A 13,000-nucleotide genomic window follows, 5' to 3' on the forward strand; every position below is an offset into this window, starting at 1 on the left:
AGTGCACATGGCGGAATTACACTCATTTATTGGTCAATGGAATCTGTCAATCAATCTCAACGATCGGTCAATTGAGTTGAAACTTGTAGTGTGGATGTTTTGGGATGAGTAGATATAAGTTAGTTTAAGACAAGCTGATTGTGTTGTTAATATGCAAATTAGGAGTGAAAATAGAATTTTGTAAAAAAATGCTTTGAAATTCTCCAAAACTACTGGGCCAATTGAGTTGAAATTTCTTGTGTAAGTTCTGGGGATGAGCAGGTATAAGTTAGTTCAAGACAAGTTGATTGTGTCATTAATATGCAAATTAGGAGTAAAAATAGAATTGTTGTAAAATGGTGACTATGATATAGAACTTAGAAGTACAATATTTTACTAACTTTCTGTGTGGAATGTGTTCTATAGTGTGTGTGAGTCATCATATGAAACCACTAACCACTTTATTACTTCGCTAAAACAAAACTGCATAGTGGAAGAGCTGAACAACAGAACCACTTCCAGACGTTCCAAAAAGACAAAAAAAAAAGAACAAAAAACAGCATAGCTTTTTAATTCCAAAACTACAGAGCAGATTCAGCTGAAATTTAATGGGGATGCATTTGGGGTGTGTAGATGAAGAAACATTGAGCATATAATGATCTCATCAGCAATATGCAAATTAGGTGTACAAATGTGAACTTTGGTCAAAAATTTATAACTCAAAATTTATAACTCATTTCAGTCAATGAGACTGAAATGTGTTGTTTAAATCATTATTTACTACATAACTCAAAAACTGTAATACATGGAGACTCCATTCAAGTGTATACCCCATATAATCAGATGCAAGCTATCTTTTTTGAGACCTTGCCTTGACCTTCAGGGCTAATTATCAAATGCAAGCCAATGCCTGCCTGTCACAGGTACATAGTAGTGTATACATGTTGCAATTTTCTTTTTAATAAGTTTTAGAAGTAATATTGAGAAGAGAAGTATACACAAGTATTATATTTGGTGCTCCTGTAATTTTTAGCACAACTGAACTGAGGTTCAGTAGTGCTATAGGCATCGCCCAGTGTCGGTCTGTCTGTGTGTATGTGTGTGTGTCAACAACTTAAAGGTGATTCAAAATGCTCACATTCACTATCGCTAATTTGCTAGACTACATGTTTGTGAAATGCATTCTGGTTTTAAAACTTTTCAAAAGCGTCTGCAAACACCTTAAAATGACCTTTTTTCAGTCACTTCCCTTCGGATTTACTTCGAGAGTTTTCGGGTATTTCCGGTCCCACCTAGACCACGGGATTTTATGACGTCATAAGGGGTACACGTTAGCACTAAGCCTATGACGAGCGTAGTCACTAGGTGAACAAAACTCAACAGCATTGTGAAAAAATACATTGCTGGTGGTTGTAATAGACATCAGTAAACAAAAACTACACTCTACATGTCTTATTAACCAACATTTACCGATATTTACTCACACTTTCTGACTAATTGGCAGTGTCTGTGGGTATAAATGCTAAAATATTATCTCCCCATATTATGGCAAAATAAATCAAAACGGCTAGTCTAGATATATATAAACACTTGTAATGTTGCGTGTTTCACATTCATTGACTTTTATTTATCTGATTTTTTAGCACAACTGAACTTGTTCAGTAGTGCTATAGGGATCGCCCGGCGTCTGTCTGTCTGTCTGTGTGTGTGTGTGTGTGTGTGTGTGTGTGTAAACAACTTAAAGTCAAAAACTGCTGAACCGATCGCCATGATATTTGGTGGGTCCATTACCTTGGGTGTCTAGTTGGGAAATTGTTCAAATCGAAATGATCGCATCACAGGTGTGTGATTTGGGTCAAAAAATGTGATTTTTGGTCAAAAAACTTAAACTCAAAAACTACTGGGCAGATTGGTGCGAAATTTGGTGGGAACATTCTTAAGGGGGTGTAAAGTAAGATTTGTTCATGACGGGATGATTCCATCAGTGATATGCAAATTAGGGCTAAAAATGTGTCTTTTTGGTTAAAAATCTATAATTCCAAAACTACTGAGCAGATTGGGCTGAAATTTAATGGGAATGCATCTTGGGGTGTATGGACGAAGATATATTAAGCATACAATGATTCCATGAGTGATATGCAAATTAGGTGTAAGAATGTTCATTTTTGGTCAAAAATTTATATCTCATAAAGTACTTGGTCAATGAGTCTGAAACTTGGCGAGATGTTTCTGAAACTATTATTCTGCAGATTTTCTTCAAAATATTTTGACGAAATTGGCCCTAGCGACCATGACCACGCCCTTTAGCAACAACCAAATGGCAGTATATTTTGGTCAAATAACAATATCATCTGGTAGGCAAGTGAGTAAACATTCAAAAAATGTATGCAAATACCCTAGCAACCATGACCACGCCCATAGCAACAGCCAAACGGTGGTGTATTTCACAAAGATAACAACAGGGTTTAATAGACAATTGAATAAATATTCAAAAAATGTATGTAAATTTGCATAGCAACAAGACCACGCCCATAGCAACAGCAAAATAATCACGTATATTGCAAAGATAACAACAGGAATAGAAAGACAAATGAATAAACATTCAAAAAATGTATGCAAATACCCTAGTAACCATAACCACGTCCATAGCAACAGCCAAATGGTGGTGTATTTCACAAAGATAACAATGGGGTTTAATAGACAATTGAATAAACATTCAAAAAATGTATGTAAATTTGCCTAGCAACAAGACCAAGCCCATAGCAACAGCCAAATGATCACGTGTATTGCAAAGACAATATCAGGAATTCATACACAAGTGAACAAAAACATACATAAATGTATGCAAATATATCTAACAACATGACCACGCCCATAGCAACAGCCAAATGATAGCATTTATCGTAAAGATAGCAACATGGTTGGATAGGCAACTAGATAGTTATTCAGCAAATGAACACCTATTGTTAGTATGGACTAGCATATAGATAAACATTTTTAAAAACTGTACAGTTGTGCTACAACGCCATTGGCGGTATTTTTATTATTTGCCGACAAGAAGCATTAAGATACCGTCGTGACATTTGACGGCATCCCCGGGCCAAGGACGGCATATTTTAGCCCAATCGTACTCGCGTCGCCTTTTGAACAGTGCATTTAACAACAAAGTAAACATATTTCATCTCGAATAAATATACTAGCTATTAGAATACCAATGGGAAACTTCAAGAAGGCGTATCGGGACATGTGCCACAATATATTTGTTGGTCCCATAATACACTAATTGATTCGATGTGCTCCCAGCATATGGAAGTACGCTCTGAGTCATTGCATCATGTAAATGGAACTGTGACCGACCTAATTTTGTTGTCCATATATAAAATGAGACTGACCTGTAAATTTTTCACAGTTTTCGTTGTGGTCTTGTATTGTAACATGTTTGGCTTGTGAACACAAGTTTACATCTATTATTGTCTAGGGCGTAATACTCTAGTCCGAGTCTGAAACCCATATAAAACCTAAGAAACTCGCATTCGGATCGGACAGAACAGAAGTAGGTCTCATCGACTTGTTGGGGACTCGAATTATTGCTTGTTTTTATCACGGTATACAGGTGATTATTATATATCGGTAGAGGGGTAGTGTTGTCAAGTTTTGTGCAGTCACCGCGGCCGCGGCAGTAAGCTTATACTAGGATAGTTCTGCCGATCAAAGCTGAAGCAGTGTATGTACAATGTACGTATGGAATCGGGAGAGCACAGCGCACATTCGTGTCGGGTTAAATTTATCCACGTGTTGATGTAATCCATATTTATCAATCAGATATATTGTAAAATTCTTCAAGTCGTACAGAAATAACGTCTCTAACTTCAAAACAAACCCTGAGAAACGGGACCGGACGTGGCTAGCCAAGTATCTAGTTGCAGGCTTTCTTTCATAACCATGTGCTGGGGTCACGACCTTGATTGCCGACGTCAATATTGTCCAATCATATTTAATATCATGAACACATCGCGATATTTGATTTGTTGGTTTCCTAAACTGTATACTTCGAATACCATGATTCGTTACAGAATTCTTCTAATGAATAATAAATATGCCGCTTGTTGCATTAAATTAAGTGATATCGCCACAAGGGAAACCATACAAGTTTTCTTCCAGACGAGTTGCTAAAGTCATGTAAATGACAACACTAAACTCACGAAATTTCCTCAATTCTTTACAAGTTTATTGCTGATAATATGGCAATCTAATAGCTAGTATATTTATTCAAGATAAATATGTTTACTTTGTTGCTAAATGTGCCGTTCAAAAGGCGACATCAGTGAGTATAGTCGAGTATAGTGGGCTATAATATGCCATGCCTGTCGAAGATATTGTAATGCTTCTCCTCGGCAAATAATAAAAAAAATCAGATAAATAAATTGAAACACGCGAGCGACATTACAAGTGTTTATGTATATCTACACTGTAGTCTAGCCATTTTGATTTATTTTGCCATAATATGGGGAGATAATATTTTAGCATTTATACCCACAGACACTGCCAATTAGTGAGAAAGTGTGAGTAAATATCGGTAAATGTTGGTTAATAAGTAAATCCGAAGGGAAGTGACTGAAAAAAGGTCATTTTAAGGTGTTTGCAGACGCTTTTGAAAAATTTTAAAACCAGAATGCATTTCACAAACATGTCGTCTAGCAAATTAGCGATAGTGAATCTGAGCATTTTGAATCACCTTTAAAGTCAAAAACTGCTGGACCGATTGCTTTGATATGTGGTCATATTACTTCTGGTGTCTAGTTGGGAAATTGTTCGAATGAAATTGATTGCATCAGAGATGTGGGTTTTGGGTCAAAAAATGTGATTTTTGGTCAAAAAACTTAAACTCAGAAACTACTGGGCAGATTGGTGCAAAATTTGATAGGAACATTCTTAAGGGCGCGTAAAGTAAGATTTGTTCATGACATGATGATTCCATCAGTATTATGCAAATTAGGGCTAAAAATGTTTCTTTTTTGTTAAAACCTATAATTCCAAAACTACTGAGCAGATTGGGTTGGAATTTAATGGGAATGTATCTAGGGATGTATGGACAAAGAAATATTAAGCATACAATGATTCCATGATTGATATGCAAATTAGGTGTAAGAATGTTCATTTTTGGTCAAAAATGTTTATCTCACAAAGTACTTGATCAATGAGTCTGAAACTCAGTGAGATGTTTCTGAAAGTGTTATTCTGCAGATTGGCCCTAGCAACCATGACCATGCCCTTAGCAACAACCAAATGGCAGTATATTTTGGTTAAATAACAACATCATCTGGTAGGCAAGTGAGTAAACATTCAAAAAAATGTATGCAAATACCCTAGCAACCATGACCACGCCCATAGCAACAGCCAAACGGTGGTGTATTTCACAAAGATAACAGGGTTTAATAGACAATAGAATAAACATTCACAAAATGTATGTAAATTTGCCTAGTAACAAGACCACACACATAGCAACAGCCAAATGATCACATATATTGCGAAGATAACAGGGATTTATACACAATTGAATAAACATTTTAAAAATGTAGTAAATATGCCTAGCAACAAGACCACGCCCATAGCAACAGCCAAATGATCACGTATATTGCAAAGATAATATCAGGAATTCATACACAAGTAAACAAAAACATACACAAATGTATGCAAATATATCTAACAACATGACCACACGCCCATAGCAACAGCCAAATGGTAGCATATATCGTAAAGATAGCAACATGGTTGGATAGGCAACTTTATAGTCACTCATCAAATGAACACCTATCGTTGGCATGGACTAGCATATGGATAAACATTTTTAAAAACTGTACAGTTGTGCTACAACACCATTGGCGGTATTTTTACTGAATGGCAGCCATATTTGTAGTAAAAATCAGTAGAAAAAATAATATTAATCATATAACACAAAAACTTCAATACATATACTCTATTCAAGTGTCTAACCCCATGTAATCACATGCAAGTTTTCTTGTATGAGTGACCGTTGACCTTTTCATTGACCTACAGGGAAGACCATCAAGATTAATTAAGCTATTACTTACAGATTGCAGACACTTTGTAGCAATTATGTGTGGCTAATGTCTTTTAGATCATGTCTATAGATAATGCCAAACCAAATAAACAGATGTAGAGATACTAGAGATACATTCATAGATAATTACAATTGATTAGAGTACATCGTATTTATAGACTGTGTTTGATAGGTCTAGTCAATTATTATGAGTACATAATGTATAGACCGTGTTTGATAGGTCTAGTCAATTATTATGAGTACATAATGTATAGACCGTGTTTGATAGGTCTAGTCAATTATTATGAGTACATAATGTATAGACCGTGTTTGATAGGTCTAGTCAATTATTATGAGTACATAATGTACTTATAGACCGTGTTTGATAGGTCTAGTCAATTATTATGAGTACATAATGTGTAGACCGTGTTTGATAGGACTAGCCAATTATTATGAGTACATAATGTATAGACCGTGTTTGATAGGTCTAGTCAATTATTATGAGTACATAATGTATAGACCGTGTTTGATAGGTCTAGTCAATTATTATGAGTACATAATGTATAGACCGTGTTTGATAGGACTAGCCAATTATTATGAGTACATAATGTATAGACCGTGTTTGATAGGACTAGCCAATTATTATGAGTACATAATGTATAGACCGTGTTTGATAGGTCTAGTCAATTATTATGAGTACATAATGTATAGACCGTGTTTGATAGGTCTAGTCAATTATTATGAGTACATAATGTATAGACCGTGTTTGATAGGTCTAGTCAATTATTATGAGTACATAATGTACTTATAGACCGTGTTTGATAGGTCTAGTCAATTATTATGAGTACATAATGTATAGACCGTGTTTGATAGGTCTAGTCAATTATTATGAGTACATAATGTGTAGACCGTGTTTGATAGGACTAGCCAATTATTATGAGTACATAATGTGTAGACCGTGTTTGATAGGTCTAGTCAATTATTATGAGTACATAATGTATAGACCGTGTTTGATAGGTCTAGTCAATTATTATGAGTACATAATGTGTAGACCGTGTTTGATAGGTCTAGTCAATTATTATGAGTACATAATGTGTAGACCGTGTTTGATAGGACTAGCCAATTATTATGAGTACATAATGTGTAGACCGTGTTTGATAGGTCTAGTCAATTATTATGAGTACATAATGTGTAGACCGTGTTTGATAGGTCTACAGTATAGTCATCTCAATTTGAAATGGCATAATTTGTCATTTAATGATCAAGGATGTTGTATAAAAATGATATTGTAATGTGTATTATGGCAATGAAATACTGATTAATAATGTAGATTTGTATATTTGCCATATTTTATTGTGCTTGTAAACCTAGTACCTTTACTCTCCTCGTACAAAACAAACCCTTTATATTCCCTCAACTTCCTTGAAGCATACAGTCCAGTCTGTCCCTTCAATCCTTCACATAACACACCTGTCCTAAAAGGGTCCCATTTATACAGCTTGGTTGACTGGGGCACATTGATGTGGTTTAATCCTGAATTAGGCAACATAGAGGATTCTAACAGCAATATGTATACTAAGGTTCCAAGCCTGCCTTCTAACTATTTGACCATCATGAATGACTCTAAAAGTAGAAGTTTGCAGATTACAACTCTATATATGTCTTATAATTTGCAGTGCATTAGATGCCTTTATCTGGGATTCTGCTGTGCTAGACTATGTAGCTTCCAATGACTGCAATCTCGTCACTGTTGGTGAATTATTTGGTAGATGTGGTTTTGGACTTGGCTTCCAGAAAGGCAGTCCCTGGACAGAGAAAATATCACTGGAAGTACTGAGTTTTCACGAAAGTGGTGTGATGGAAGGATTGGATGGAGAATGGATTAGTAGCAAACATTGTAAACTAAGTGACAACCAACCAGCAACACTTGGCTTATCAAATATGGCAGGTTAGTGTACACTTGCTTGACTTCATATTGGGTTATATGCCTTTGGTGCAACGATATAATCAGCACACTCATAGTGGAATACAGAATACTTATAGATTTACCGGGTACTGTCAATGACAGATTATAATTGACTGTACTTATAGATGTACTGTCAATGACAGATTATAATTGACTGTATTTATAGATGTACTGTCAATGACAGATTATAATTGACTGTATTTATAGATGTACTGTCAATGACAGATTATAATTGACTGTACTTATAGATGTACTGTCAATGACAGATTATAATTGACTGTACTTATAGATGTACTGTCAATGACAGATTATAATTGATTGTACTTATAGATGTACTGTCAATGACAGATTATAATTGACTGTATTTATAGATGTACTGTCAATGACAGATTATAATTGACTGTACTTATAGATGTACTGTCAATGGCAGATTATAATTGACTGTACTTATAGATGTACTGTCAATGACAGATTATAATTGACTGTACGTATAGATGTACTGTCAATGACAGATTATAATTGACCAATGACTAATGTAAACAAACTATAGACACTTACCAATGACCAATGTAAACAAACTATAGACACTTACCAATAACCAATATAATCAAACTATAGACACATACCAATGATCTATGTAATCAAACTATAGACACATACCAATGATCTATGTAATCAAACTATAGACACATACCAATGACCAATGTAAACAAACTATAGACACATATCAATGATCTATGTAAACAAACTATAGACACATACCAATGATCTATGTAAACAAACTATAGACACATACCAATGACCAATGTAAGCAAACTATAGACACTTACCAATGACCAATGTAAACAAACTATAGACACATACGAATGACCAATGTAAGCAAACTATAGACACATACAAGTGACCAATGTAAACAAACTATAGACACATACCAATGACCTATGTAAACAAACTATAGACACATACAAGTGACCAATGTAAACAAACTATAGACACATACCAATGACCTATGTAAACAAACTATAGACACATACAAGTGACCAGTGTAAACAAACTATTGACACATACCAATGACCAATGTAAGCAAACAATAGACACATACCAATGATCTATGTAAACAAACTATAGACACATACCAATGACCTTTATAAACAAACTATAGACACATACCAATGACCTATATAAACAAACTATAGACACATACAAGTGACCAATGTAAACAAACTATTGACACATACAAGTGACCTATGTAAACAAGCTATAGACACAAGTGACCTATGATTAGTCAAATAGAATATACCTGGTATATCAAAAGGTTAGATTAATTTTCATGGTATTTTTACCCCAACTATACCCAAAACTGTTTGTTTCAATTGTCAGGTGTATTCATTCTGGTAGCAGGAGGTATTGTGATGGGTGTACCCCTTATCTTTGTAGAGATTTTCTACAAGCATCATATGGAAACCAAAGAAAAACAAATGCAGCTGGCTAGAATGGCAGCACAACGATGGAGAGGAACAGTACAGGTATGTACATCTAGATAGTACAACAGCACTGTGGTATGGAGAAACAATACAGGTATGTACATATACAGCTAAATAGACTAACAACACAGTGGTAGAGACTCAGGAACAGTACAGGTATGTACATACAGCTAAATAGACTAACAACACAGTGGTAGAGACTCGGAGGAACAATACAGGTATGTACATACAGCTAAATAGACTAACAACATAGTGGTAGAGACTCAGGAACAGTACAGGTATGTACATGTACAGCTAAATAGACTAACAACATAGTGGTAGAGACTCAGGAACAGTACAGGTATGTACATGTACAGCTAAATAGACTAACAACATAGTGGTAGAGACTCAGGAACAATACAGGTATGTACATACAGCTAAATAGACTAACAACACAGTGGTAGAGACTCAGGAACAATACAGGTATGTACATACAGCTAAATAGACTAACAACACAGTGGTAGAGACTCAGGGACAGTACAGGTATGTACATGTACAGCTAAATAGACTAACAACACAGTGGTAGAGACTCGGAGGAACAGTACAGGTAAAAATATGTGTACAGCTAGAAAGAATAACAGCACAATGGTTGAGAGGAAAAGTACAGGTATGTGTAACTAATTACAGCACAGTGGTATGACAGTATTAAGATTAAACATATACCTTTTTAGCTCCGCTGTAAGGAGGTATAAGGAGGTTTAGAGTAGAGTGAATCATAGGTGTCCGTCAAACTTTTATATTCTCATCATCTTCTCCGAAAGTAACAGCCAGAATACTTCGATATTTGGTGTGCGTGTTCCCTGGGGGAAGGCTATTCAGATTTTTCATGCCAAGTTGATCTGTGCCATTTTCAATTTTTTATGATTTTTTTCATAAAATGACATTTTCATCATCTCTTTAAATACTTCTTGTCAGATTGCTTTGATATCTGGTGTGTTGATGCACAGAGGGTAGCTTACTTAGATTTGTTAATTTCAAGTCAGCACGTCTTCTTTTCTATTTTTTATGATTTTTTTTTTTGTAATTTAAAAAAAATGAATATGATAATGTTAATGAGCATTATGACCGACGCCATATTGGAAATCAGTCCGCGAGACTTTAGGTAAACTGCAACTTTTCAAAAGACACTATTGACGTCAAACAAGCAATGTAATATGTGCTATAGTCTTAATTCTACGCATTGTGCACCCAAATGACAAATATTTGTTCGAAAAAGGGTTGTAAACTTCAAATCCAAATTCTCCACCCCTCCTACAGAATGGTTCATTCCAGTATACGCACCTCACGATCAAGTGAGAAGTCGTGCATGCCTGAACTGAAGTGTATGGAACGATTTTTGACAGAGTCAGTCGTCAATAAAAACGATAATACTCTTTCTAAAATTACCACATTTTGAAGGGGAAAGTACTTTGTGGTTCATTTATGGAGTTTTGTTTTTGTATGATCAATATTGGTGGCAAAATTACAGCGTCAAAATTACCGATGTGGTAATGCACGACAATCCCAAGTACCCGGATGCTCGAGGGACTAACCCGGAAGCAAGTCGTTGTCAGCCATACGTTACAGTGCAGTGGTAACATCGTCCGAGAAATCGCTGCGTTCAGAGTGTCATTATTCACAGAATTGTTGTTTTCGAGTGAAAACCTGTCTTGAATTGTATAACTCTAACAAATGAAGACATGTCAAGTTATATTTTGAAAGTTGTATCGCTAGTTTGAGACGATTTTCTCACGTACTATCGGGGCTTACTTTGACTTGGACCCTACTCAAGTTCATCGGGAAGTTTAGCCAGTCTGATAATTCTTCTGGTTTAGTTTACAACACTTTTGATCACGCAGATTTTGTTGTTGTGATGAAAAGAAATTTAAAAAAAAATCACTTCAACCATTTCGCTGTGTTTTCTTTATGAAAGGTAATCGAACATGAATGAGTGTTACCACTGTAACGTATGGCTGAGAATGACTCTCTTTCGGGTACTTGGGATTGTCGCCGTACGGAAACTAAGATGGCGATTAATACATTTCTTCCCTACATATATCTACTACAACTAGTACAAGTTGAATGTTGTTGACTTGGTAAATTTGTTAGAAAATTGAAATTCAAATTGCCTCAAAATTATTTTAGATCCCTAGTGTATTTCATTCATCATTAAAATTTTCCAGGGTTAAAGCTGTAAGACACTGGAATTATTCATAGCCAACCTCAAAATCCTCTTTTTTTTCTTTTTCTTGTGTGCATTTCCAAGTCATTTTTTTTCTGAGATTTTGTGCAATTTTTCATAACAGTAGATTTTTGGTATAAAATGGTGACTATGGTATAAAAGTACAATACATTACCAACTTCTGTGTAAAATGTGTTTTATAGTGAGACATCATATGAAACCACTAACCACTTTATTGCATCGCTAAAACAAAACTGCATAGTGAAGAGCTGAAGAACTGAACCACTTCTACATGTCACCAAAATAAAAAATTAAATTAAAAAAAAAACAGCAGAGCTATTCTGACCGATAGGTCGCTTGTTGTGCACACATATGGTTTGGTCACTATATAGCGAGTACTGTGTTTGTGTCTGTGCCCATGTGTATATTTGTTTGTTTGCTTGTTTGCATGCATATTTGTGTTTGTACAAGTGTATAATATCAAACTGTATTTTATTACAGAGAAGAAGAACTATTCGCCAAACATTACTTAACAAAGCCCAACAAGTATGTGACAACCAGAAATCTAACATGAGAACATGGCCTTTACCAGCCAAGACAAAAGATGAGGAATCTAGGGAGTCAGACATTGCAACAATATCACAAACACAACAATCAGTGATTGACCCAACACAGAGCAATAGTGATTTACCATTACTCCATTCTAGGGGGTCTAGTTGTCATAGAAACCACTTGACGGGCCAGGCAGAAGTCTTGGAACACACTGTATGACAGACTCCACATGTAGAGGGAGCTATGCAATTCAATGGGCAGGACTGTTTGTTGCCCATTGTGACTGGAAATGGAATGAGGCAATTAATTCAGGTTTCATTGAAAGATAAAGGGGTTAGTCTAAGATAAGACTGGTCATCAAATTATGATTGTTGTCCAATACTGTACTGTGTATTTTATAATGATTCTAAATCAAGGTACTGTTGTCACAGTAACACTCTAATAATATTAGATTGATGTGGTCATAGTGATCAGAAATAGGGTTTTTGATCTTAGGAACATCAGCAAAAGCCATATAAAACAAGATATATTGACAATGTCCATTTTTGTAACTTGACAATTGCGGAAAAAAAACCCACTAAAATGTGTGTAAACAGTTTACACAGGACTCAAATAGATTTGTGAATTAATGGGGTGAACACAGGTAACCACTATGCCATGTCTGATCTCAACATGGCTTTGTCACATCCCCTCGTATTGAAATGTAACTATGCATATGAATAGTATGATTCCATATGTTTGCCCAGTTTGTTTACAGA

At 35.4% G+C, this 13,000-nt stretch overlaps 1 protein-coding gene across 1 annotated transcript in view; it reads left to right on the forward strand.

Annotated features, from left to right (window-relative positions):
- The window catches only part of LOC144441941 (glutamate receptor ionotropic, NMDA 1-like), a 166,961-nt gene extending 154,426 nt beyond the window's left edge, over positions 1–12,535 (forward strand). The window contains exons 13-15 of the mRNA XM_078131207.1: positions 7,717–7,988; positions 9,387–9,532; positions 12,192–12,535. Coding sequence (XP_077987333.1) covers positions 7,717–7,988; positions 9,387–9,532; positions 12,192–12,461 — 688 coding nt within the window. The 3' untranslated portion in view covers positions 12,462–12,535. The remainder of the gene's footprint in view (positions 1–7,716; positions 7,989–9,386; positions 9,533–12,191) is intronic.
- The last annotated feature ends 465 nt before the right edge of the window (positions 12,536–13,000 follow it).

This window comes from Glandiceps talaboti, chromosome 11 (assembly GCF_964340395.1).
Source record: "Glandiceps talaboti chromosome 11, keGlaTala1.1, whole genome shotgun sequence".
In the NCBI taxonomy this organism is placed as follows: domain Eukaryota; kingdom Metazoa; phylum Hemichordata; class Enteropneusta; family Spengelidae; genus Glandiceps; species Glandiceps talaboti.